This window comes from Puntigrus tetrazona, chromosome 17 (genome assembly GCF_018831695.1).
Source record: "Puntigrus tetrazona isolate hp1 chromosome 17, ASM1883169v1, whole genome shotgun sequence".
NCBI lineage: Eukaryota > Metazoa > Chordata > Actinopteri > Cypriniformes > Cyprinidae > Puntigrus > Puntigrus tetrazona.
Window position 1 is genome coordinate 4,526,080 of NC_056715.1, and position 27,999 is coordinate 4,554,078.

The window sequence follows — 27,999 nt, forward strand, 5'->3', positions numbered from 1 at the left end:
TTAGCTTTTTTTTTCCCCACAAAATTATGCAAGGACCAAAAAGGTTACGTGAGAGCATATCGCAGTAATGCCACCTTCTGGTGAAAGTGGATGTTAACATTATGGCCTGTATGCTCAAATACAGCATTGCTTCAATAAAGAGCTGACCAAAAAAAAAAATAAAAATAAAAAAAAAAAATGAAAAAAACGAACAAACATATAAAATAAGTAATAAAAGAGCTCTCAATCAACTGTTGTGATTATTGCAAACATTTATTTCTTCTAAATCAGACCTAATCAAGTCTGTATTACATTTACAGCTGCTTTACAGTTCAAATAACATTTACATTTCATACAGGCCGGTTTGATTTTGCATACTGACCATATTGTTGATTCTCTGGAGAGCTTTATGAATATGAATTCAGTACGGCTATACATTGTGCAGAGAACAATCCTATCTGACCGCAAAACCATGCAAAAGGAAAAAAAAAAATGAATACAATATTACATTATGCATTTTAGCTCATCGCAAAACACAAATTAAACGGTCTGGTTTAAATGCATTTTTCAATTCATGCAAACATCATGCAAAACTATTTTCTTTGAGGAACATATTTTTCAAATACGAACTGTAAATTACATTTAAAAATGACACTATGCCAATTTTAAAGAACTATATGAACTATTGAAAAAAAAGCTGTTATTCGTTGCTGCACAGTTTGCATGTAAACACACCAACAAGTTAATAATCTACCATGGTTAAAGTAGCTATCTTTTAAAAAAGTCCAAAAGAGACCTATTATTTCTGTTACAACTGAGCATTGCTATAATATGCATTTGTGCAGGTGACTATACATCATCTTTTTCCCAGACACATCCTGGCTAGTATTGATATTTTGCCTGAAATGCCCAGATTTAGGCTTCGCTTCCTTACTGATTCCTATTTACAGTCCTCATACATTCTACGTACATGTATTTGCATTGCCTTGACCGTTCTCTGTAGATCCCACAACTGGTCAATTAAGCACAGCGCCTTCACGAACTACTTTTCACCTTCAGCGAGCACAAAAACAAAGCCATAACCCATCCATTTTAGGCCATTTAGAAATCCTAGTCAGGACATGTCTGGGGAAAATAGAATCTACAGTCACCCCAAGTTACTGCACATCAGAGGAAAAAAAAAAGCTCTTTGTACAGACGTGAGTTTATTTTCAATGGAGCCACATGCTGAACTCCTGCAGAAAAGACAGTGGCAGTAAAAGAAAATGTCTCTGGGGCGGCCCACCGGCACACCAGTTTAATGGTGTGTCTCTCTAGTACACACCATTAAACGCTCACTAACGTCATTAAATCAAGTAATGAAGTAACGAGCCAGCGAGCCACCAGAGGCAGTGCTGAGAAACACCGCGGTTGCATGCAATACCTTTCATCCGGCACATCATTTTATCTTCTGTATAAGTACAATGTGCAATAGACAATTCAGAAAGCCATTTAATCGGCTGCTCTACATTAGGTAGGACTATCCATGTACTATCGCAAACACTCATCTGCATTTGTACAGACATTATCGTACATAAACTATTGTTATGCAGAGAAATGTACAAACAGCAGTGTTCGCAATGTAATACATTAAAACAATGCAGTTGCATTCATATTCTTGGATTTAGCACCACATTTTAGTTGAATTTTGTTATGCACAAATCCAGCGTGTTCATTTATAAAGAGCACTGAATAAAACATATTTGTTTCCTCTGTAAAGTACAGGTTTATATACATAAAAAAAAATATGACAAATAAAATAAAAAAAATAAAATGTATACATTCAGAGGAACTGAGCTTACCGTGGAAAGCTCTTATTTCTCAGTGCAGCTGTTACTTCTGTAAACGCTTCGGTAAACAGTTTTACTAAGAAAAGATACATGAAATAGTTGTTCACTTGATGAATTAATCCTCCCTTCCAGTTGTGCGAAACGCGAACAACTTTCAAACCCCATTCTGACAGAAAAACACAGTGGAATGCTTTGAATTAGCACCCCATCAAAATGAGGTTATGTACCTTGTGTGTGTATATATATATATAAAATATTACAATCCTGAACGCACTGCAGCGTTCAGAAAGGAAGTTAGTTCTTTCATCGCTTCAGGTCAGCTCTGTCTGGACAAACTATACTCGCATTCCTTCTGGGACAAAAAACTAGAAATGAATTATTCGGAAACGAAAGGAAAATCCATGGTATTAATAAGAAAGCGGATAGCCTTAAGGTTCTATAATAAATAGTGCAAGCTCTGTCCATCAAAATGACAAAGATTTTGAGAAGGAAGTTTTCCGGTTTTAATCCAGGAAGTGACTGAAATCTTTCACATTTCTTGGTCGTCGCTGGTGTAATGCTGTAGGACCTACTGTGAAGCCCTCCGCTGCATCAGAGCAGCAGGATCTTCGGCGTTCACAGGGCCGTCTTCGCCGGCTTCGCCGTGTCGTTTGACGTCAGGCCGCGAGGTTTATCTGAACTCACCACAGCGGTGGTGAAAAGGGGAAGAACGGATACTGAGTGTCATCCTCATCCACAAAGAAACACTGGAAGTAGGGAACGTCCTCTGTAGTGGAAAGACGTTAGGATTATTTCAGGCTTGTCATTATGTAGGTGGTGTGATCTTGAAGCAAATAAAGGTTCACCATGATCCATGATTCATATAGTGGCTAAACTTACCCTCCTCTATCTCTGGAATATCTTTGGTGACATCAGGTTCTTCTTCTACAGAGGGGTAATGCACATTTCCTTTCATTTATGATCTCAATCAAAATTATTTTACAATACATTGTGGTTATTATAATAAACTAAACTGACACCGTAATAAATGTTAGTTTTATTTTAGTACTTCAACTATATATTCACACATAAATATCTTACGTTTTACTTCCTTGTCCACAACAGGTTCCTTCTCAGTTGGCTCGAATACTAATTACAGAACATCCAAAAAACATTAGGCATTACATATGTAGTATAAGAATACATGGACTGCACTTTACAACCAAATAGTGACTTTATAACTGTTAAACTTGAAAAAAAAAATCTAATAGAAAAAAGGATACCTCTTTTTTGTTCGACCTGCTCAGGTTCTAAAACGTGAAAGAAAACAGCTGTATTAAAAGTAACTTAAAAATGTTACCGTGAAGGTCTGGAAAGTGTTATGTGCTGCATTTCTAAGATTTTTCTGAGACATGGTTTCAATATTTCTTCTTAAATCAATAAAAGATTCCACTTTAAGTCTACACATGCATTTTTAGCAAGTACCGTTTGTACAAAAGTTTTCTATATTAATTAGTCAATTATTATATACTAGCCAGATATCATATGATCAAATATAAATATCAAGCCTGTTGATGAATATACGAAAAAATGAATATTATTCAAGTATAATATGCAGAACTATTCCTGAGATGACTTATATGAAAAGTCTGTGTTAGTAAGCTGACAAGAGTACCTTTCTGCAAAGGTTCCTTTACTTCTTTGACCTTCTCCTGGATGATTTCTAGCATCAGGAGAGATATTTTAATTACTGATAAAACAATGTGAACAGCATATATTTTTAAGCAGCATCCCTTTTTAAACCTAGAAGAAAGCCATAATGGTAGGTGAGTTTAATTAACACTAAATATACATTTTACCTTTCTTTTTGGGTTCTGGTCTGATCTTAGCTTTTGGAGCCTCTTTGTCTAGAATAGAAAATGTAATAATAATATATGGATATCAATAATTTATTGTGATAAACTTTATTCTAAATAGTTTTTGTGTGAATCACTATGAACTAAGAAAAAAAGTAATATGAAATAATATATTGTCACGCGGTGGTTAGCATGAGAGCACGCAACGAGCATAAGGTAAACGAACACTTTAACACTTTAATCTTCTCAGAGATGATATAAACAATATCTTTACAGGCAGGCAGACAGGACAAAAACCACACGTATATCAAAGACGAGAACCGACGATTACACAAGATCAAACTAGAACTTAAATACAAACGGGAGATAACTAAATTAACTAGACACAGGTGAAGACAATGACACAATTAACAAAAGTAGGTCACACGGACCACATGGCACACGACAAAAACAACAACAAAAAGTCCAAAGACGGGACATATACACAAAAAATTTAAATCCTTTAATTTTAAATCATTTTTGGAGGTTTTTCTATTATCATAATTGCTCACAAAAAAAACACAATAAATTCTGTCAACTAACATATGCATATTTAACTTTTCAACATACCTTTCTTTGCAGGTGCTGGTTTAGTGATGTTTTTCAGTGCATTACGTTCTATTTCGTGGAGAAGACAAACTGGTTAAGCTGCATGCAAGTTTTAAATTCATACAAGGACAAATAGAGACATATTGTACATGCATCCTGTACTGTTTATATACAGTACAGAGTAGGTAAAAAGACAATATGGTTAAGGCACAATAATAAATTAAACATAAGTCAGGCAATCTGACTGAAAATGCATCATGTAGGTCAATATTCTACAGCAATACTGCTCTCATAAAATTTTGATTTTATCAATCAATTGTCTCAGGCAACTAACGAGAAATAATAGATTGCATATGAGAATTACCTGCTTTAATATGTGCTGTCTTAGTAACGTTCATCAGAGCATCATGGTCTAAAAATATAAAATCTTTCATTCAGTTCCTGTTTAGTTGTAGTAGGTTGTGTCTATAATTCATAACCAGCTTGTGATAAGTTTTAATACCTTTTTTTGCTGTTTTCACCTTTTCCTTGGAGACCATAGGTTTAACTTTTATACCAACAGTCTCTGGCTCTGCAAAAGACAAGCAGCATGTGGTTTAAGGTAAGCCAAGAAATTATTAATACAAATATTATGCAAGTATTTCAAGTATTTTCAAGTATTTTTTCCAACCTGATAATGTCAAAATTCACAATCATTTTAATATGGACAAAATACCTTTGATTGTTCTGTTGTCCATCCGTAAAAGTGTGATTTGATTTTGAGTGGTCTCCAGATCACTCTTCATTTCACCAATGTCCTTCCTCAGTAAGTCCAGAAGAGACAGCTTTTGGTTGATAGAGTTCAGGAGCTCCAAGTCCAAACCAATAAGGCTGACATCATCTGCGTATTCAGAGTTTTTTTTCTTTAATTTTGTAATTGATTTGAGGACATTCAGACTCTTACCAAATGCACAGATGTTGCATGAGATTCAATCATGTATGCTTTAATTATTCACTGGCATATTAGCACAGTACGACAGCATTATTAGTACATTTTCTACTATTATAATCATATACCAGAAAACACTAAACAGAGGATGAAATCATTAACATTCATACCCTTCTTTACAGGAGCATGCTTAACTGACTTCAGCCTCTAAAAAGGGTAATCGTGTAAAAACACTTTTCTTAAAATTTTCTTTAAATGTGATTTTCTTTAAATCGAAGGTAAAATATTGGTAACTCTTACCTTTCTTTTCAAGAGCTGGTTCAGCTTTCTCCTTGATGACTTCAGCCTCTAAAATGTTTATAAAATCACATTTATAGCAAATAAAAGACTTAATATTCTGCTTAGGAAGAGTGGTAATGTAAACAGTAAATCAAACCTTTCTTAACAGAAGTTGGTTTCGCTTTCTCTTTGATAATTACAGCCTCTAAAATAATAAAAGTAATAAAAAAAACAAATAAAACATGGCTGAAATTGATGGCTCAACTAAAATAAGCTGCTTTGCTACACAGGATATCACACTAAAAATCAGAAGCGAATAAACTCATACCTTCCTTCACGGGGGCTGCTTTAGCTTCTTCTACAGCTTCTGATTTAGACACAATGAAAAAACATTTATAAAAATGGATCATTAATTTTATTATTGTTATTATTTCATTATTGCATTGTATAATGCACAAACTTAATTCTATCATTCATCTCACAAAAAAGTACCTTTCTTTGGAGCTGGCTTTGGTTTTTCTTTGGTTATTTTGGGTTCTGTTAAACATAGCAGTAGAACTTTACAATAGCAAATGACAGTTAGCAGATAAACTTGCAATTTCGTTACATGAATTATGAATTAAAACGTCAACTAGATTAAAACGTCACCTTTTTCTTTAAGAACCGGTTTTGCCTTTTCCTTTGGAACCTCAACTGAAAAACAGAGAAACAGAAATACTTGTTTCCGAGAAAATCTTGAAATGCTATTTAGATACATATTCAAATGCGCAAATGTTAAGATAAACATAGATTACTTATATTAATACCTTTCTTTGTAGGTTCTGGCACTGCCTTTTCTTTACGAACTTCAGGTTCTATAAAAGAGCATTTTCAGAGATGAATGGCCATACATTGGGAAGCAACATCATTAAAGGGTGATTTCGTTCACATCAATACCTTTCTTTAAAGGAGCTGGCTTAACTTTCTCCTTGATGACTTCAGCCTCTGCAATATAAGAATGTTTAAAACATTTATTTGCTTGTCTTATTTGGGCTTAATAACGACGCCAGTTTGATAACAGTAAATCAAGAACAAACCTTTCTTCTCAGTGGCTGGTTTAGGTTTCTCTTTGATGACTTCAGCCTCTAAAATCGTGATAATATTATATATTTACACCATTGTTATCTTAATTAGAAAATAGAAATGTTTTCATATTGTCTTCCTAAAATTAATTGCATTACCTTTCTTTGGGGCTGGCTTTGGCTTTTCTTTGATTATCTCGGGGGCTGCAAAATATGGGGGTTTAACGGCAAACCAATTAAGAAAATCAGGAGTTTAAGAAAATCGAGCAGATAGCTTTTGACATGCTGTATAAAGTATTTTCACTCATTTTTGCTGTTGAAAAATCTCACCTATTTTTGGTGCCAGTTCAGGGGCCTTTTCTTTAGCAACTTCAGGCTCTAGAAAATGGTTTTAATTCATGCAATGAATAATCATTATACAGCAGAAAACGACAGCACATTTAGGACCATCATACATACCTTTCTTTACAGGAGCCGGTTTTAATTTCTTTGTGATGACTTCAGCTTCTGAAACAAATTTTTTTAGTTGAATGAGAAAAACTTGATTTGTGCAAATTTGAGCGAAATTGAGTCTGATCTTTACTACAATAAGAAACTCTTACCTTTCTTCTCAGGAGCTGGTTTAGGTTTCTCCTTGGTGATTTCAGCCTCTAGAGTGTTGACATTAAATAAGAATTTAATATCAAATAAAAAAATGCATGATCTTACATTTTCTTTGGGACTTTTTTCATTGCATCTTAAAGTAAATCAAACCTTTCTTCTCAGGAGCTGGTTTAGCTTTCTCTTTGATGACTTCAGCCTCTAAAATGGTGATAATAAAGCACATTTAAAGCATTAGCGTTATCTTGAATCTGACAGAAAAACATGTTTTTCACAAATACTATGCATTACCTTTCTTTGGTGCTGGCGTTGGCTTTTCTTTGGTTATCTCAGGTGCTGCAAATTAAAAATGTTTTAAAATATCAGGTAGAAGAATGCCTATAGCAGTGAAGTGTAATGCATTCTTAACCTCTTTTGTTTTTGTTTTGTTTTTTAATTTTGAGATGCATAAAAACTTTTTCTAATTTTTCGATGTAGAACTCTAACCTATTCTTGGTGCCTTTTCAGGTGCCTTTTCTTTAGCAACTTCAGGCTCTAGAAAATGTATAGTTCATGAATAAAATAACCATAATAATACAGCAGATAAGAACATCATATGCAGAATGATTTCACTGATATCCATACCTTTCTTTACAGGAGCCGTTTTAACTTTCTCCTTGATGACTTCAGCCTCTGAAACTAAGACAAAAATTTCCAGAATAAGAAAACGTCAGTATCATCTTTGAATTTGAGTAAATTTGAGAATCGTTTTTTAATTTGAATACATCAAACCACAATATCGGTAGCGCCTTTTTCTTTTTCAGGGGCTTAGGTTTTCTTGATGACTTCTGAAATTGTCAGCTATTCAGAGATGACTAAATACACATACTACAACTTTAACTGGGTTTTAGGTCAGAGGCATTGTCTATATGGGGGCATATCTAATAAAATGGAGCTGGTTTAACTTTCTCCTTGAGTTCAATATTTACAGAATGAATAAAATTTGAATAAGAATGATTTTTCATTCAAGCCACATATCGGTAGCTCCTACCTTTCTTTTCAGGGGCTGGTTTAGGTTTCTCTTTGATGACTTCTGAAATTGTCAAAACATAAATATATTCAGAGATGACTAAATACACATACTACAACCATAACTGGGTGAAAAGTTTACCATTTAGTGCTGTGTTAGAAATTTTTTTTTTTTTTACATTTTCTATATGGGGGCATATGAGGGATGATTTCACTAATATTAATACCTTTCTTTACAGGAGCTGGTTTAACTTTCTCCTTGATGACTTCAGCCTCTGAAATAATACATAAATATTTACAGAATGAGAAAACCCCAGCATCATCTTTAAATTTGAATAAAGTTGAGAATGATTTTTCATTTAAGCCACAATATCGGTAACTCATACCTTTCTTTTCAGGGGCTGGTTTAGGTTTCTCCTTGATGACTTCTGAAATTGTCAAAACATACACATTCAGAGATAATAAAATACATATAAAACACTATTAATGTACTACACTAAACTGGGAAAAATGTTTAAATGACGCTCATATTATCAAACTGTGTTTAATAATCACCTCTTTTGGGTTTTGGTAATAATTTTATGTAATAGTTTTATCAGTATACAGCTAATAATAATAATAATGTTGTAACAGCAACACAAGCTGATCTGAACACACGTACCTTTCTTTACAGGAGCTGGTTTGACTTCAGCCTCTAAAAATGGAATAATGCAGAAATATTTAGTAGGTACTATTTTTTATTTAAAAAAATTCCCTCATTGATAATGTAATTTAACTATTAACAGAAAATCAAACCTTTCTTCTCAGGGGCTGGTTTTACTTTCTCTTTAATGACTGCTTCTGAAATTTGGAAAAATACAAACATTTAGAGAAAACGATGTACATGTATTATTAGAGTTTATACTAATCTGCAATGGAAAAAGTATTAGATTATTACTCTGAACTGCCAGGATAGAAGGTTTACATTACTTTTTATCTTGCATTAAGGTATCATGATATCTTCTTGGCTCGGGAAATAAGCTCACCTTTTTTGACTTTCAGTTCAGGAACCTTTTCTTTAGGAACTTCAGGCTCTACAAAACAGTAATGTTTTGTGATTATTTAATCTTTTTACGGGGGAAAGTAATAACATACGCAGAATGATTTAATTATAATATATTCATACTTTTCTTTACAGGAGCCGGTTTAACTTTCTCCTTGATGACTTCAGCCTCTGAAATGGCAATGATATATTTAGAGATAGAAAAATCTTTTTAACATAAATTCTAAATTCATCCATAACACTTTACTGTACCTTTCTTCTCAGGGGCCGGTTTAGCTTTCTCCTTGACCTCAGCCTCTGAAAAGATAAGCTGTTTTTTAGCATATACCTTTTTTCTCATTGATAGCGTACGTTTAAAATCAAACAAAGTCAAACCTTTCTTTTCAGGGGCTGGTTTTACTTTCTCTTTGATGACTTCAGGTGCTACGTCATTAAGAGAAAACAAAAATACATATATTAGAGTGTTTTATACCAATCTCCAAGGGGAAGAGTTCACATTAAAACAAGTTATTATGTGCAAACCCACCTCTTTTGGGTTTTGGTTCAGAAGCTTTTTCTTTAGGAACTTATAAGATAATTGTATCATTACTGTGAAAATGAGAAGGAAACAGTAACACATCGTGATTTCATTGACAGCCGTACCTTTCTTTACAGGAGCTGGTTTAACTTTCTCCTTGATGACTTCAGCCTCTGAAATAGCAAAGATAATGAGAGGTATGAGATGATATAAGAGATTGTAAAACATTTATGAGAAAAACATTTCAAAAACACCAAAAGAGGTAATTTTTTTACCTTTCTTCTTAGGGGCTGGTTTAGCTTTTTCCTTGACTTCAGGCTCTATCATGATGATAACATAAAAGCATTAGCATTTACTTAAAACCAGGCACTTTTATGGCTTTATTCTTATGAAAAACTGCAGTACCTTTCTTTGGTTTTGTTTTTTCTTTAGTTATCTCAGGTGCTGCAAAAAAAAAGAGGGTTTAACTTCAGATGTTTTCTTTAAAATAGCAGATGTGATTTTATAAGTTAATACGCAAGTTGAGTAAAATATCCTGTAATACACATTTCTGTAATACATGTACGTAAAGCAAGCATATAAATGAGCCATAACTGATTATTTATTTGCTTATATGCTGATAAATCAGCAGTATTAGGTCATCTACTAAATGCGTACCTTTTTCTTTAGGGAAAGGTTTCGCCCTTTCCTTTGGAGCTTCAACTGAAAGGTTTTGTAAGATAAATAAATATGTTTCAGAGCAAAACTTTAGAGTTTTCAAGTAGACAGACTACTAGAAAACGCACGTGTAATACCTCTCTTTGTAGGTTCTGGCGTTGGTTCAAGCGCCTTTTCTTTAGGAACCCCTGGCTCTGTAAAACCAAATGGTTTGTTGTTATAAATGGCCATCATATTTTATCAAATCATCAATGTTCAGATTTTTCAACTGAATACCTTTCTTTATAGGAGCTGGTTTAACTTTCTCCTTAATAATTTCAGCCTCTACAATGATGATAATACACAAATGTTTATATAATATATAATTTGCATCATAGTATTTTGCTTATAAAAATGTAAACCAAATAGTTGACAGTAAATCCAACCTTTTTTCTTAGGGACGGCTTTAGCCTTCTCTTTGATGACTTCAGTCTCTACAAAACAGAAAACAGAAGAATATTTTCATAATGTTAAAAAGAAAAGCTTTTTTTTGCTGTAAATAGACCAAATGACCATATTAAAAGTTTATAATGCAAAAACTCACCTTTTTTGGGTTTTGGTTCTGGAGCCTTTTCTTTAACAGCTTCAGGCTCTTTAAAACAAGCATATAATAATTCATCATGTCAAACATCAACGCAAGAAAATGATTTTGATATCCCCACCTTTCTTTACAGGAGCTGGTTTAGTTTTCTCCTTGATGACTTTAGCCTCTGAAAGAAAAAACATACATTATGTTATATATTTGGAGGGAAAATATTAACTTTAACTCAGGGTACAAGCACTACCTTTCTTCTCGGGGGCTGGTTTAGCTTTTTCCTTGATGACAACAGCTTCTAAAATGTTGATAATATAAATAATTGAAACATTATTAGCAAAATATCGCTTACAGACATTGTTCATTTAATTGTTAACACAGTACACCGAACCTTTCGGCTTAGGGACCGGTTTAGCCTTTTCTTTAACTTCAGGTTCTATAAAAACACAAAACAGAATGATTCTTAAGTTTCCTCAAGAAGCTTTTTTGCTGCAATAATTAGACCAACCGTATTTCTCATACAAATGTAAAATAAGAAGTCCTGTGAGAAAAACTCACCTTTCTTTGGTGCTGGCTTGGGTTTTTCTTGAATTATCTCAGGTTCTGCGAAACAGAAGAGTTTAATGTTAAAAAGGAGAACTTAAAAAGGAAAAAAGTTGAGACTTCACATAGCATGAATTATCATGTTCTTTGCAATATTTGTAGAAGTGGCTAGAGTCAATAAATTGACAGTACGTCACAAATCAACAGGTCATTTAAGATGTAAGATGCAAACGTGTTTTTCTGTTATGAATGATCATCAGTATACACAGGATGGTTTCATATTCATACCTTGCTTTACAGAGGCTGCTGTAGTTTTCTCCTTGATGACTTCAGCCTCTATAATAATGATGTTACAAATATGTTTAGAGAATTAATTACATTCTGATAACGACACTGAAAACCGAAATCAAGTAAATCAAACCTTTCTTTTCAGGGGTCGGTTTAGCTTTCTCTTTAGCAACTTCAGGCTCTACAAAACAATAAAGAGCGATTTAATCACGTCAAATAACGCAATTATCTAATGTTAACAAGAACAATAAATTACTTCTCAATAAAGAATTGTGAGAGGACATCTCAGTTGTTTTGGCGTTTGGTTCGGGTTCATTAATGTGATTTAATTCATGCAATGTATAATACAACAGAAAGTATCAGCATATGCAGGAGGATTTCATTCAAATTTACGCACCTTTCTTTTTAGGAGCTGGCTGAACTTTCTCTTTGATGACTTCAGCCTCTGAAATTTTTACAAATATTTAGAAATAGCTTGTCTTTTAGTATTATCGTAATGTGATTATTAGCGTTATCTTTAGCACAAAGTGAAACCACTTCTGAAGCTAACATAATAACCCTTACCTTTCTTCTCAGGGGCTGGTTTAGCTTTCTCCTTAACAACTACGGCCTCTGAAATGATAATAAAGCAAAAATGTTTAGAGGAATCCAAAAGACATCCTTTTGTGTAATTTCAAATTTTGCTTAGAGGAAACTTTTAAAATAACAGTAAATCAAACCTTTCTTCTCAGGAGCTGGTTTAGCTTTCTCTTTGATGACGTCAGCCTCTGAAATAATAAAAAAACAACTCTTATCATATCTCATATCAGTGTTATATTAAAATCTAGCTAAAAATATTAACTCCATACCTTTCTTCTTAGGGGCTGGTTTAGCTTTCTCCTTGGTGACTTCAACCTCTGAAATAGCAATGATATGCAATATTTAGATGTTTTAATATTTTAATAGTTATAGCTTGTGTAAATGTTTCTTTAAAATAAATTAAACCTTTTTTCTCAGGGGCTGGTTTGGCTTTTTCTTTGATAACTTCAGTTTCTGAAATAGCAAAAATATGAAACATTAATTAAAACAACTGAAACTTTTCCATTAGAAAATAATTTTAATGTGATGAACAAAAGCATTTCACTTCCATACCTTTCTTTACAGGAGTTGGTTTTGCTTTCTCCTTGACTTCAGTCTCTGAAATGACAATGTGGTGATTGTTGATATATATATATATATATATATATATATATATATATATATATATATATATATATATATATATATATACATATATATCTTTAAAATTGCTGAGATAAATAATTTAAATGAACTCACCTTTTTTCTCAAGAGCTGCTTTAACTTTTTCCTTAATGACTTGAGGCTCTAAAATTATCATAATGTTTAATCATACATGTTGTTATAGAAAATGGTAACTTAATTCTTAATACAGCAAATCAAACCTTTCTTCTCAGGAGCTGGTTTAGCTTTCTCTTTGATGATGACTTCAGCCTCTAAAATATAAAGAAATGTGAAATAAATAACTAAATAAAATAGAAAAATGCAAATGATTAGCATTATCTTACAAAAAGCCAGTGAAAAACTGTTTATTTACCTTTTATCTTTGGGACAGGCTTAGGTTTTTCTTTAGTTTTTTCAGGTTCTGGTGCAAATAAAAAGACTTTAGAATTTGCATACGTACAGATGTCAATCAATAAAATGCCACATTACATACTTAGTAAACAGGTAAACTAGATATGCACCTTTCTTTTCAGGGACTGTTTTTTCCTTTCCCTTTGGAACCTCAACTGAAAAGACATCACAAGGTTAATTGATTTTAGCTTCTAGTAAAACCTCATATAAAAAGCTATTTATTCAAAATTGTGTATTTGATAACGTAAACAGTAAATATAGCATAATAACACCTTTCTCTGTGGGTTTGGGTTTGGGTTCTGGTGCCTTTTCTTTTGCAGCGTCAGGCTCTATGATACAACAACACGTCATGTGATAAATGATCATCACACAGCTGAAATCTAAAGTATTTCATTCATTCATACCTTTCTTTACAGGAGCTACAGTCTCCTTAATGACTTCAGCCTCTATAAAATCATTTAACAGACTAGTTGTAAACAGGCTATTTGGTGGAAACGGAGGCGTACATTAAATGGATGATAAAAATATAAAATTTTCAAAAATGGTAACTCAAACCTTTCTTCTCAGGGGCTGGTTTTACTTTCTCTTTGATGACTTCAGCTTCTAAAATGAAGTTTATATACGTACATGTTTAAAGCATTAGCATTGTCCTAAAACTGGCCAGGCAAGCGTTTTTACATTATGTTTAAATGAATTTGCAAGATACCTTTCTTTGGAGCTTGTTTTGCTTTTTCTTTGATTATTTCAGGTGCTGGAAAGCACAGCAGTAAAGAACAGTCAATATTAGCAGATGTGTTATTTAATCAATAATACAGTGTTATGATATAAAATTAAGTCATTAAGGCTAACTATATATATATATATATATATATATATATATATATATATATATATATATATATATATATATATATATATATATATATATATATATACACCTTTCTTTTCTGGGACTGGTTTTGCCTTGTCCTTTGGAACCTCAGCTGTAGGGAGTTACAAGAATAAGTTGTAAAACTTGTAATGTGAAAATATCTGTATGAGATTCAGTCTTATCTAATATTCATTGTGGTTCATAAAGCATATATTGTATCTTATTACGTTTCTTTGGAGGTGCTGGTTTCTCTTTAATAACTTCAGGCTCTATAAAACAGATGAATAATTTACACAACAATATCAAGTACACTGAAATGGTACGATAAAGTATATATCTCTAGAACAATTAATTATATATATATATATATATATATATATATATATCACAATTATAACTGCTGATGAAATTTAAAATATTCTGTAAATGTTTTTAAAGGTTCAGGCACTGACCTTTTTTTGGTTTTGGTTCAGGTGTCTTCTCTTTAGCTACTTCAGGCTCTGTAAAGTAGTTTTAGTGCAATAAATTATCACGATTGTACAAAACAACAGCACATGCAGGATTATTTTATTGACATCCATACCTTTCTTTACAGGAGCTGGTTTAACTTTCTCCTTAATGACCTCTGAAATGGCAATGCCGTGAAAATATTTAGACATTGTAAAAGGTTTTCTTTAGAATTATGTTTAAACGTCCTTGGATAATTTTTAAATTGATATTTAAAAATAATGGCTGCAATAATAGTAACTCAAAGCGCTCTTCTCAGAATCTACTAATTTTGCTTAAAAACGATACCTTTCTTTACAGGAACTGGTTTAGCTTCCTCCTTAATGACTTTAGCCTCTGAAATGACAAGTGAGTAAATATTTAGATTTTCTTTAACATATTTTTTTAATTGTGTTTGTAGAATATGTGATTTCTGCGATGATGAAAAGAAAGCAAGCAAAACACTGTCTTAAAACTTGTCACATACCTTTCTTGGGCGCCCTGGGTTTTTCTTTGGTTATTTCAGGTTCTGCAAAACATAGAATTTATTGAATATACAACAGAATACGACACACAACAGTTTTGCCTGGTAGCAAATTTTGCAAACATTTACTGCATCCTTATGTGATACCTTTCTTTGCAGGTTCTGGTTTAGCCTTCTCTTTGGTAACTTCAGGTTCTACCAACAGAATGATATTTTTAGTTTTAAAACAGTTTGGCACATACATGCCTTTATGGCAGATTAAAGTTTATTGCTTTAATTCTGGATTTTTATGTTTTTAACATACAAACTTAATTAATTGTACCTTTCTTTGGTGCAGGTTTAGGTTTTGCCTTTTCAACTGCAGCAGCAGATTCTGCAGAACATTCAGGTATATTTAATAAGATTATATATTGGTTGAATGTTGTTTTTTAATATGTTAACATTGAATAAATTATTTTTAAAACCATTCTACCAGATTTCCAGGTTCGGTTTAACATTTCCTGGTCCATTTTAATATTGTACAGCAATTATATATACCATAATCACAGACTTATCCATACCTTTCTTTACAGCTACAGGTTTAAGTTTGTCCTTGGCAACTTCTGCCTCTAAAATATATTATATATATAATATTATACAAAATACATTTTATACCAAAAAAACAATGCACAAAACACTGCACCACTTCAAAAACATGATAAAGTATGTAAACAATTCACCTTTTTTGGTAGGTTCAGGTTTTGCCTTTTCTTTTGGAACTTCAGGTTCTGTGAAAAAATGGAAAATCAACAATTTATTCAGTAGGTGTTTCACGTGCTCATATTCAGATAATAAACAGTTAAATCTCGTTAGTCAGTATAAATACCTTTCTTTACAGAAGTACCTTTGGGCTTTTCTTTTACAGCTTCTAAAAGAAAAAAAGTTTAACATCAACATTTATTTCGAACACATTAGTAGCACCTTGCACATCTTAAAGTAATTACCTTTCTTTGGAGGTTTCACCTTCTCTTTAATAATTTCAGGCTCTAAAAATCAAGTTAAATTGCTTGGTGTTATCTGGAGATAATGTACACACCTAATTTAAAATATTCAATAACTTTTCCTATCAAACAAACCTGCATCATAATGGATGGATTTGAAGAATGTTATTTCAGAAAATCAATCTCATGAAATTAATTAAACTATCAGGATCTTTTACTATTACCTTCTCAAATACAGAGCATGAGGACTGTACCTTTTTTAGCCTGGGCTGGTTTTGCCTTCTCTTCAACAGCTTCCGCCTCTGTGCAATATTCAATCATTTTTGATTATCATGTGATAACCGTTTAGAGATAAGCATTTTTAACAATAAAAACAACTAGTGTCATTTTACCTTTCTTTGAAGGTTCTGGCTTGGCTTTTTCTTTAGAAACTTCAGGCTCTGGACGTCAGTGATTGTTAGCGGTTTGCATTATTAACATTGCAAAAAAGATGTCATATAAAATCAATCTGTACCTTTTTTAACTGGAGCTGGTTTCGCTTTCTCCTTAGTAGCTTCGGTATCTGAAATGATCATAACTGCATGCATTAGAGAGTAAAGCAATGAATAAGGACTAGCTAAAATGTTATAACTTGAAAATCATTTTACCTTTCTTTGAAGGTACTGGTTTGATTTTCTCTTCTGCAACTGCAGGCTCTACAATTAAAAAAAAGTATGTATAAGAGTGGTCAAATGCATACATTTAAGAAAAAAAAATCCTAATAACCTTTTTTAACAGGAGCAGGTGCTGGCTTCTCTTCTAAAAAAATATGGGAGGTATATAATTAATAAATTATGTATGAGATAAAAAAAAAAAAATCAAGGACACGTATTTCCATATTACCTTTCTTGGCAGTTGGTGGTTTTTCTTTCTCTTTAGAAACATCAGGCTCTGAAAATGAGTCAGCAGGCTCAACTGATGTCATGCATAAAAATGGCTTTTAAATGAATTGCTGTGGCTTTAAGTACATCCTACCTTTCTTCAAAAGGGCCGGTTTAATTTTGTCCTTGGGAGCTTTAGCCTCTGAATAAATAAGAAAAGAGAAAACCATTTCAACTTTTCATGCGAGGCTCTTTAACTAAGGGCAGTTAAAACTGTAAAAAATGTTCCTAATTAAAAGAAAATTCTTAAATGACATAATTTAGAGTTTTCAAAATGTAATACCTTTCTTTACCGGAGCAGCTTTGTCTTTCACTGTTGGGGCTTTGGCTAAAATATGGAACGACACTATTTGATTAAAGATTTTAATTTAATAGACAACAGACTGTCTATATAAAAAATGAAGCACCTTTTTTCTGTGATGCTGGTGCTTCAAGTTTTTTTTTTTACATAAACAGAAACAGATCATATTTCCATTTGAATCTATATACTGCATTGAAGAGCAAGGCTGTAATAGCAGGAGTCATACCTTTCTTCGCAGGGACAGGTTTTTCTTTCACTTCAGCTGCTAAAAGGAAATATTTTAAGTTCTTGTTGTCCTCGAAATTAAATGTTAGCTAACATGGTAGTTAATACCATACCATATCATACATAAATTGCTGCAATTTTATAGTTCTTGATGTCTTTTTACCTTTCGTTGGGGGCTTCAGTTTGGTCTTCTCTTTAGGCACCTCAGGCTCTGTAATTTCATCAATATCAATTGTTTATGAGACGCAAAAACAAAATCGCATTGGCATTGTCTGTGGAATGTCTTACCCTTCTTTAGAGAAGCAAGTTTAGCTTTTTCGACAGAATAATAATTATTATATAAGCAAAGACGCATTCAGCATTTGTTTTTGCTTCAAAAACTATGTAAACACAGCACACAGTTACCTTTTTTAACAGGTGCTGGTGGTTTATCCTTGGCTTTAGCTTCTGAAAAAAAAAAAAAAGAAAAAAAGATGCATATTTTGCAAACATTTTTCAAAGGTCAGGGGTTGAAGTTTTAAATATAAAGCACTAACTCTTTTTTCTTTTAACAGTTTTGTTTTTGCAGGTTCAGGTTGTAGCAATGCATGAAAATGATAACATGATACAATTAAACTGATCTGAAGAAAATGGAAAATAAGAAAGAAAACATACCTTTCTTCACAGGTTTAGCTTTTTCCTTGGGAGCTTGAGCTATGATGTAAAATAAGAAGATGCAAAATGTTTCAATTAATCTTCAGTTTTATTACAATAAAAATTGAGTAGTTAAACATGTTGTTTGGTTTGCACCATCCATGCACATAATCTTTTATTTACACAAAGCTTCATAAATAGTAGTAATACAATACATGTACCCTTCAGTACTGGTTTAGCTTTTTCCTTGACAACCTCAGCAACTAAAAGACAAAATATTTTATCTCAGGACTTTGTATGAAACTTTATCTTTATTTTTACACTACAAGCATACCTTTTCCTTTTGGAGCTGGTTTGGCCTTTTCTTTAATAACCTCAGCTTTTTCTACAAAAACATAAATACTTCAGCCAGGAAAATAACTTTCTTTTCAGGATGTGATTATTTCTAAACAAAAGAAAGCATCTAAAACGGGATTTGCATTGCGACACCTTTCTTTGAACGAGCTGGTTTGGCCTTTTCTTTTGTAACTTCAGCCTCTGCAAATGAGTGGAGAAAAATTAAGACAATACAAAAGTCTTTACTAATTGATATTAGATCAATTTGAAAGTTATAAATTATAAAATGAAAATCAGTAGTGCACATAAAATGTGCCTTAATTAAGAACTTACTTCATTATGTGTACACAGTAAAGCAAAAACACACAAAAAACAGTACCTTTTTTAGATGGTGTTGGTTTGGTCTCTTTTTTGGCCACTTCACCTTTTAAAAAATATATAAGCATGTGCATGAATTTCCTGTTCATTCAGAATTCACTAAATAGACAATCCCTTATCAAACAAGACACATACCTTTCTTTACAGGTAATGCTTTGATTTTGTCTTTGGCCATCTCAACATCTACGATACAATAGAAAAAAATATAGGTGGCTGTTTGGCTTCTGTGCGACTTTTACAAAAAACAAAACACTGAAATATATTGTTCATAAACAGGATGTGTTGATTACCTTTCTTTGCTGGCTTAACCTTTTTCTCAGGTCCTGTGGGCATGAAAATTTTGTAATATTACATTTTGTATTGAGTTTTTTCACACAGAAAAAGCACTGGCAGCTCATTACACAGCTCATGACATTATCCATAAATTTTACAGACATTTACATTCATTTTAAAACACAATGCAATGAGGTGTACATTTTAAAATACAGGTAAAAAAGTAAAATTACTTTCAAATTATACAGTATATTGTTCCCTATTTTTACACTTCTTTTGAGTAAAAATAAATTACGATTATGTGAGAGTCCATATAAAAACTACTGTTAGTTTATGAGCTGAAAACAAAATATCAAAATAAACACAATGCACTAAAGCTGAAATATATACTGTTTCAATAAAAGAAAACTCTACATTAGCCATCAGACAAGTTAATGAGCAAGCAAAACTTTATCTACGTTGGCGTGCATCATGTACCAGATTTCTTCTTTTTTAGAAGAGGTTCCTCATCCACTTTAGTCACCTTTTTGTCAGGTTTTTTCTTGGTGTCCTTTACTAGAACACATTTCATATACATAGTACACATATATTATCTATTGAATGAGAGGTGTGGGGTTTTACATGCAATCTATATGCGACTGTAGTCATAGCAGTATGCTGAATGTAGCCTTCAAACTTCAACATGGATGTTGAGCTTTTCACAAAAGAGAAATAAGATTGATTAGTTCAGTATGTTTTATTAGCCTTACTTGTTGGTTCTCTAGTCTTGTCCTCTTTGGATTTTTGTTTTCTTTTAGCCTTTTCTATCTCCTTTTTCTCATCTTCTTTTTTCTTGACTTTTTCTACTGTTATGTTTATTTGTTGCAGCGTTATCTCTTCCTCTTCAAGATCAGCCTTCTTCTCCCTCATATCTGGAAGAACAGATAAGACAACGTGTCACAGTTCTGTAATTTTTCTATTAAATTGCGGTTTTCATTCTGCACAAGCACAGTATTTTACGATGTGCTGGCACTGAAGAAAACAACAAACCATTCACCTTGAATGATTTTGTATATCTCCTCTCTAGCTTTTTTCTCTTTGGCTTCTTTCACTTGTTCAAGAACTGAAATCATGAGTAAATGTTAAATGAAAAAAGTTAAATTTTAACATCCACATGATTAACGAACAATGAGAATTAGGGCATGAATTAGTGTGCTGTAAGTGTGTTGTAAAGCAGCAGCTTGTAAAGCAGCAAAGTATTTTTTAGCCAGGTCACTGTGTTAGACGGCAAATTAAAATGAATAATGTATAATGGATAAATTCATTAATTCTCTTAATTAGCTTTGCAAATACTCAAAATGTTATTTACAAATCACGTTTTTTTCTAATAAAAGTAACTATAATTTATACTAAAAATGTCCATTAAAAAAAGAAAAAGACCTCTATATAACAATACATAAACACAAACCATCATTTTACTTTTTCTAATAGAAAATATTAAACAAAGGATGCAAATTCTTACAATGCGTAATGCGTAATTGATCAATGACATCAAAAAGCTTTTATATATAAAAACATGTACAGCAGCAGAGTCCTTTAGAGAATCCTCCAGCTGTGTTTTTGCTCCTCTTTTAAGCATCTTTCCAGAAGCAAAGGTGAAGTAGAAGCAACAGTGAACGAAACTTCATCTTCATCCATCAATTTGTTCTTCTTCCATGTCCAAATTGTAAGAGACATTGTTCTTCAAAAAACTGATGCAATTTCACTGTAAAGTCTAGATATATACCTATATACTGCCTACAACTGTTATTTTCTATAAACAAAGCAATTAATACATTGTCAGTTATATTATATATAAAGTTATTATAATGCTGTTTATACAACAACAATTAATAAACATTTATTGTTTTAATGTAATGGAAATGCAAAAGCATATTTTAAGGAGGTTAGCTATGTTAAGATCCTGCACAGTTACTTTTGTTAAATAATTAATTTAATGAACAGTCTTAATTTAGTGGTCAGTTTACCCATTTTAAGTGAATTATAATTTGTCATTAAGGTCATCATATTGGTTGCCATCTGTCAACTGAACTAACACTTTTCCCTATTTGTTAAGGATACAAAATTTTCTATACCTTCATGAAGATGCCTTTGTGCTTCTTGGTCTTCAGTTTCAGCGGAATGACTCTTTGATGTTTTTCTCCTGCTCAGGCCATCTCTCTTCCTGTCATTGTTATTGTTATTTTTATCATCTTTGTCTGTTAGTTCCTGCTGGACAGGAGAAAGGACAAGCTCCTCTTTATCATCATGGTCCTCTTCATCAGCAGTTAAAACCTCAACCTCATCTTCATCTACATCATTCTCCAGGTTCTTTGTGCCCTTTACAGCATCAGCAATTGCCACTTCTTCCTCCTCCTCTTCTCCTTCTACTTTCATTTCATCCTTACCCGTGACTTTAAGATTAAGTTCTGTTGCTTCAGTCTTTTCCTTTATATAAATGATATCTGAAGTAGCTTCAGCCAATTCAGGTGGCTGTTCTTTTTCTAGTGACGCTTTGGCTGTTTCTTCAGTGCTGGCATCTTCCTCTATCTCAGCTTCTACTTCCTCAACTTTGAAATCAGAAGTATCTTTAACTTTTTCAGGTTCTAATTCAGTTTTGGTTGTAACATAGGAAGTACTTTCTGCTATTTCAATTGCTGTTTCTTCAGTTGTTTCAGTTGACTCTTTCTCCTTCTCCTCTATATCTGCAGTGGTATCTTGATCTGAGATATCTTCAATGTCAGTGACTTCTGGCATATCAGATGGTTCCTCTTCTGTAACATCTGCAACTTCTACCTCATTTGTAACAACATCATCATCAGTGTCTTCTGTCACATCAGAGGTCATCAAAGTTGACTCGTTCTCTATGAGATCAGAGATATCTTCAACCTTTTCAGTTGCTAATTCCTCATCTATGACTTCTGGCATGTCAAAAGTTTCCTCCTCTTTAACATCTGGAATATCTTCAGCTGTTTTAGTAAAGTTTTCATCCTCTGCAGAATCTGAGATTTCTTCATCCTTTTCGGTTGCTATTTTCTCATCTATGACTTCTGCCATATCAGAAAGTTCCTCCTCTGTAACATCTAAAATGTCTTCAACTGTTTCAGTAACTTCATTATCTGCTGTTACAACATCTGAGGTATCTCTCATGCCCTTCACATCTGTAGCATCAGAGGTCATATCAGTTGATATGTCCTCTGCAAAATCAGAGATATGCTCAAACTCATCAGGTTCTATTTCCTCATCTATTTGTTCTTGTATAACAGAAGGTCCCTCCTCTGTGGCATCTACAATATCTTCAGCTGGTTCAGCAGTTTTATCCTCCTCAATGACATCGGAGGCAGCCTCATCGTCTTCAACTGTGACATCAGAGCTGTCCCAAGCTGTTTCAACCCTCCCTTCCTCCTTTGTAATGTCCACAATATCTTGAGCTTTTTCAGTTGTACCTTCAGCAGCTTGATGTTCCTCCTCAACCTCTTTTATGCCTGTGCTGTCTGTGGATCTCACAGCAATGTAGGCAGCATAGGCCGGATCCTGTGTTTTGCCTAGTACTTCTGCAACTGTTTCATCAAGTAATTTTTCATTTCAGGTTTCATTTTTGAGGTCATTTTACAGATAAAAACACATTTACAAGTTTATGTGCGAGACATGACAGTTTGTTCAGATTGGAAACACATCATTACATCACATTGATGACCTTAACAGTATGCACATGTTACGCCCTGAAAAAAAAGCTTCAGTTGAAACCCAAGCTTATATTTTGAATATCCGAAGTGACTTGCACTGCATTCAAGGTATATATTTCAGGAATGATCTTGTTAGCACAATTCTCTCCTGTCTGAGATGTTTGACGATTTTTAAACAAACACTTAATGCATTAACTGTGCAGTGAAATTAAATCCTCTATTTCTTTTCACAACCTCAGCTTAAAATCTTGAGGCATTAATATTGTGACAACCACAATATTCCTGTAACATGTGCCATAACTGTTGTAAGAACTCCTACATGCTGTATGTTTGTGAAGAATATCAATCGACGAATGTACCACAGAAGGTTAGACATTGCACTACACCGCAAGAAGGGGAGAGGAAAACAAACAGCAAGAAATGCATTTGTCATAAACCTTTTATTGTTGTATTTGGTAAATATGTCATGCACCTCCTTTTAAACCATTCTGGAGAAATTAAACACACATTTTTACATAATGCGAAGAAACACGAACAGTACTGTGTGAGATGGAGAGTGCAGGACATTAAAATGAAGAGTACAGACAGAAAATATAAATTACAATCATCCCTTATTCAGTCATGCAGGTCCTCTTCATGCACCATATTACATAACCTCTATCACTGTTTTCTAACCGTTCTAATTACCAAATGGACTGAAACACGGTAAGACGCAACATAACCGTGCATAAATATGAATATATATGAGATGACAACGAAGCAGAAAACTATCATTTTAGTCAATTCAAGACTGCATTATATATGCTTGAGGTCTGAGTGTTAGTGTTAGTTTTGTGTTAATGTAGAGCATTTACATAAATTAAAAGAATGCGCATTTACTAACCTTTTTCCATTGGGGGCAAAAACTCTCCTGGACAAGATTCAGAAATATTGTTGGATTAAAATATTACATCGTATGGATTATATTGTATTTTATTATATTGAGTAGTGAGTAAATTATACTGCCACAGACCTTTTCGTCTTATCACTTGCGGTGTGTCATCTGAAACAGAGAATGACATGAATAGTTAAAAAATAACCGTATTTTACTACAAAAGCATACATTTGTCATATTCTTAATAGATTTAATACCTTTGTCCTCCATGAGCATGTTTGAGAGATAGGCCAAGAACATATCTCTCCTGTCAGCAAACTCCTCAACAGTGTCTGTGACGACTTTCACGGGATCAAAGCTAATGTCAGGAATACCACCTTAAAAAAATTCAGTATAAAGCAACTGAATATTATTTACAAACCAAATACTGAATACAAATGAATCACAATTGTTAAGCCGATAAATGAACAATACCTTCATCCGCTGCAAACAGATTGGATAGGTAATTAGAAACGGTGGTCTTTACTTCTGTGGCCTCCTCTACAACTACTTCAGCCAGCTCCGCAGGATCAGTACTCATTTTGGGAAACCAAGCTGAAATATTGACATGGTGCATTTATTTGACCTTTTACGCACACTTCCATTTAAATGTTTGGGGTCAACGCAGTTTCTTAATGCTTCTTTGGCTCACCAATGCTGCATTTATTTGTTTTGCATTGCATTTGCATTGAGTATATCACTGGATGTCTAAAATGATGCAAGAAATAAATACCTTCAAGGTTCCCGAATATGCTAGAAGAAATGGTCTTGATCCCACTTAAAATTTGCAGAGCTGCTTCACTGGCAATATCTGCTGGATAAATGATTGCTACATCCAGGATGTCTATGCAGAATGAAAAGGGGAAGTCAGTGAGCATGAGCAGCTGAAATCGCTTTTTACTGAAATTCCTTAAATATGACTTATTTCTTTATGCATTTCAAATGTCGTGTCAGAGCACATCATAAGTCTTTTATTGCCTGTCAGCCTGCAAAACAACAACAGCCAATTATTTCTGTAATGCAGGTACCTTCGAATAAGTGGAATAAGTAGGCCACTGGGAATCTAATCCAGTCGGTAGCCTCATCCAATACATTGCCACCAAGTTTCACTGTTTCAGTGATGCCTGTGTCCCCTGTTAGGTCTTAAAATAAGTCCAAAAAACTGAAAATTATACAGAATCACTGACAAGATGCATGCACCTAAATAAATCAATGCATATATACAATGTTGGTGCTTTGCAGTACCTTCAATGCCCCCAAGCATGGTTGAAATATACTGTATAACACTCTTGATCCCACTTAAGATTTGCACAAGAGCTTCACTGATAATATCCACTGGAGCAAGCGCTATATCCAGAATGTCTGAAGCACAGAAAGCATTAATAAGGGATTATATTGTTAATAAGACTAATAATTTACATGTTCATGAGTTGTAGTAGGCTGCATAATGAGTTTCTAATTGCATGTCAGCTCCCAGAACAACATCGACCAATTATTTCAGCATGATTAGTAAAGCAGGTACCTTCAAATAAGTGGAATACATAGCCCACTGGGGATCTGATCCATTCTGTAGCCTCATCTAATACAGTGCCCCCATATTTCACCGTTTCAGTGATTCCTGAATCTCCTGGATGAAAAAACAACAACAATTTAATGCAAGACTAAAACTAAATAGTGTTTTAAACTGCTTATAAATTATTTTTAAATGGCATTCATGAACATATGTACATACCATCGGTACTAAATATTCCTGACAGACAAGACACAGAGGAGTCAGCAGCTGAACTAATAGCTCCCACCGGATTAAATATTATTTCAGTGACGTACTCTGTATTTCAAATAAAAGCAGAGAGAATTGCATACGATTTATGAATGTCGATCAAATATAAGCACAAATTTAAATTCCTTCTTTATTTACTCACCCTTCGTTTCGCAAAACACAAGTATATTCGATTATAATTAGCGACGACAATGAACGATGGCCGATTCACGAATGAATCTTTTCGAGAATCGGTTGACACGGTCTGAATCGTTCGCGAATCAGATCCGGTTCTCGATTCCGACTCGCAGATTCAGCGATTCAGTCCCAGACAACTCACCGGATATTAATATTTGTGTGCATAATTATGATCTTTTTTTTTTTTTTTTTTGCACAAAACTCCTGAATAACTTCAGAAGACTTGAAATAAAGCACGTTAGTAATTAAGACTAGGCTTGCAGCTACGTTTCGCATCTTTTTCTTTTTTTTTTTTGAAGACTGTATTTGCACAGAAAAGCAAAATAAAATTTCAAATACAAACTATTTGTGTATTGCGGAAGCATACCTTGAGCATCGTTAAACATATCATTCATACGGTTTATCCTGTTTTCAATGCCTTCAATGGCTTTGTTCACTCCTAGCACCGGATCAGAGCCGAAATCTTGAATGCCTGTGAAAACAATTCAGATTGAAGCCAACAATAGCACAAGAGCGAATAAAATAGGAAAAGTACAAATTGCGCCTATATTTAAAACTTACTTGCAATCTGATCGTCACTGACGAAGTCAAACATGACAACACCTGCTATTGACCAAGAGATCAAAAGTGTGATGATGACCACCCATTGCGCCGGACGATTCATGATTCGTAAAATTCCATAGCTCCGGGCCGTAGGTAAGTCTGGGTGCGCTGCCCTAACCGAGGAATCTGCAGCGGTGGGAGGGATGGGCTTCATTATGGGACCTGGAAACATATGGATGAGTTTACAAATACCTGCAAGTCTAGCAAACCTTGCTCCTAAATATTACCCAAAGAATGTTTGTTTAAGTATGCCCCTTTTTTGTTACTTGTGTTAACATATTCTAAACACTTTACATATTTCTACATTGTTCATTATTTCTATGCAAATACAGAACCATAACTACATGTTCTGATATGTGTTGCAGCTGTCCTCTTGCATTAAGAGCAAGATGCATGACTGGCTTCACGCTTGCAAGAATAAACTGCTTCTCCATCTTGTGTTATTTTCTCCCTGCCGCTTGAGTTTAATGACATCACCAACTGAGCAAAGAAACTGATTGTAAACGAAACATTAATATTGCAAATATTCATAAGGTTCGCTAGATTCAGTAAATGTTGCCAAATTGTCACAACCAAACTCGGGGTGGGTTTTTTTATCATGTTTTACGAACACCAAGATTGCATTTATTTGATCAGAATTACAATAAAAACAGTAATATTGTGAGATATCATTACAACGTTAATAGTTAATAGCTAATAGCTTTATAATTTCATGCATTTTAAAATGTTTAAAGTTGAATTTTGAGCAGCCATTATTCCAGTCCTCAATGTCACATGATCCTTCAGAAGTCATTTATCATGCTATCATCATCATATATGATTTGGTGCTCAGATAACATTTATTTTATGTTAATTGTCTGTTTTTTGTGGAAAGCAAGATACATTTGACATTCAATTGCATTGATATATCTAAAAAAATCACACATTTATAGACATTCTAAATTATTATAGATTCCTCTGTATTATACATGTCAACATTTTCTAGGATACATACATTTTATTAGTACAACATATCATTTATATCAGCTGATAATAATCTGTCTGTGGCAAAAACATACATAGATCAACTGAGCTGTCTTATATGGTACCACAACAGCATTTATTGTGATTCACCAAATGTTTTATTATGATAAAATATGACATCTACTTAATTTTTTTTGTTACTTATAAAGCTCTGCCTGTCAATCAAATGCAGGAGATCATGAGTACAAAAACCTGCAGTACCTTTAGTTGCCAGAGCCATGGTGGTACTTCAGCCGAATGTCCTTTGATTTTGCTTGTGTAATCTTTTTTGGACGGTTTCACCCAGTTGATGTTAAATCCCACTCAGGAAAAGATGTTCTTCTTTGTCGTCCCCATCCAATCCACGGGTGAGACCTCACAGTCTTGTGAGAAAAGCGGGATGAGGGTTTTCAGAGTGCCGGATTCGGGACCATGGCTGGGGGGAGAATGGGATGTTAGGTCAGGGCCGTAAACAGAGGAGTTCAGGCTCTGGCAGGGGACGCAGCAAATAGGTGCTGGTAATTTAGCCCCATGTTATTGGTGCCTCACATGGGTGTTGGACGGTAAAAGTGC

At 33.6% G+C, this 27,999-nt stretch overlaps 1 protein-coding gene across 50 annotated transcripts; it reads right to left on the bottom strand.

The window, feature by feature from the left end:
- Window positions 1-233: 233 nt before the first annotated feature.
- si:ch211-266g18.10 (titin) lies at window positions 234-27,999 on the bottom strand. Of its 50 annotated transcripts, none has more exons than XM_043262997.1 (109): window positions 27,649-27,998; window positions 26,383-26,586; window positions 26,189-26,293; window positions 25,597-25,692; window positions 25,387-25,491; window positions 25,110-25,226; window positions 24,893-25,006; window positions 24,598-24,708; window positions 24,300-24,419; window positions 24,083-24,202; window positions 23,964-23,993; window positions 23,835-23,861; window positions 20,284-20,349; window positions 19,997-20,158; window positions 19,725-19,802; window positions 19,265-19,297; window positions 19,110-19,157; window positions 18,976-19,020; window positions 18,750-18,797; window positions 18,595-18,645; window positions 18,482-18,523; window positions 18,282-18,320; window positions 18,033-18,074; window positions 17,791-17,838; window positions 17,629-17,664; window positions 17,385-17,429; window positions 17,196-17,243; window positions 17,064-17,111; window positions 16,947-16,979; window positions 16,829-16,876; window positions 16,696-16,743; window positions 16,574-16,621; window positions 16,436-16,483; window positions 16,185-16,226; window positions 16,067-16,108; window positions 15,921-15,968; window positions 15,762-15,809; window positions 15,524-15,574; window positions 15,349-15,396; window positions 15,205-15,246; window positions 15,027-15,074; window positions 14,815-14,856; window positions 14,684-14,731; window positions 14,459-14,500; window positions 14,299-14,343; window positions 14,067-14,111; window positions 13,916-13,963; window positions 13,765-13,806; window positions 13,633-13,689; window positions 13,471-13,515; window positions 13,323-13,370; window positions 13,171-13,221; window positions 13,046-13,093; window positions 12,860-12,904; window positions 12,713-12,760; window positions 12,577-12,624; window positions 12,448-12,495; window positions 12,293-12,340; window positions 12,126-12,173; window positions 11,862-11,909; window positions 11,729-11,776; window positions 11,456-11,500; window positions 11,289-11,333; window positions 11,148-11,195; window positions 11,025-11,072; window positions 10,907-10,954; window positions 10,749-10,796; window positions 10,600-10,647; window positions 10,461-10,517; window positions 10,324-10,368; window positions 10,072-10,110; window positions 9,942-9,986; window positions 9,792-9,839; window positions 9,676-9,714; window positions 9,525-9,572; window positions 9,402-9,446; window positions 9,273-9,320; window positions 9,133-9,180; window positions 8,903-8,947; window positions 8,769-8,801; window positions 8,494-8,535; window positions 8,335-8,382; window positions 8,130-8,171; window positions 7,724-7,771; window positions 7,586-7,633; window positions 7,391-7,435; window positions 7,253-7,300; window positions 7,102-7,149; window positions 6,959-7,006; window positions 6,830-6,877; window positions 6,659-6,703; window positions 6,515-6,562; window positions 6,375-6,422; window positions 6,245-6,292; window positions 6,087-6,131; window positions 5,931-5,975; window positions 5,767-5,805; window positions 5,596-5,643; window positions 5,460-5,507; window positions 4,947-5,111; window positions 4,734-4,802; window positions 4,596-4,643; window positions 4,253-4,300; window positions 3,647-3,694; window positions 3,463-3,510; window positions 3,071-3,097; window positions 2,889-2,936; window positions 2,688-2,732; window positions 234-2,574 (listed from the first exon to the last, which is right to left on the bottom strand). In XM_043262997.1, the coding sequence occupies exons 1-109, from the start codon at window positions 27,665-27,667 to the stop codon at window positions 2,489-2,491; spliced, it is 5,964 nt and encodes a 1,987-aa protein (XP_043118932.1). In that variant the 5' UTR covers window positions 27,668-27,998; the 3' UTR covers window positions 234-2,488. The 50 variants fall into 50 exon arrangements, with proteins under 50 accessions (XP_043118932.1, XP_043118933.1, XP_043118934.1 ...); XM_043262998.1 differs by having other exon boundaries at window positions 16,067-16,105; window positions 17,629-17,667; XM_043262999.1 differs by having other exon boundaries at window positions 14,459-14,502; window positions 14,689-14,731; window positions 17,629-17,667.

Coding starts and splice junctions, on each gene's coding strand:
- si:ch211-266g18.10 (XM_043262996.1), bottom strand. Junction 12,761..12,859: donor ACCAACTCCTGTAAAGAAAG/GTATGGAAGTGA, acceptor TTGCTATTTCAG/AAACTGAAGTTATCAAAGAA. Junction 7,007..7,101: donor ACCAGCTCCTGAGAAGAAAG/GTAAGAGTTTCT, acceptor AATTTGTTTCAG/AAGCTGAAGTCATCACAAAG.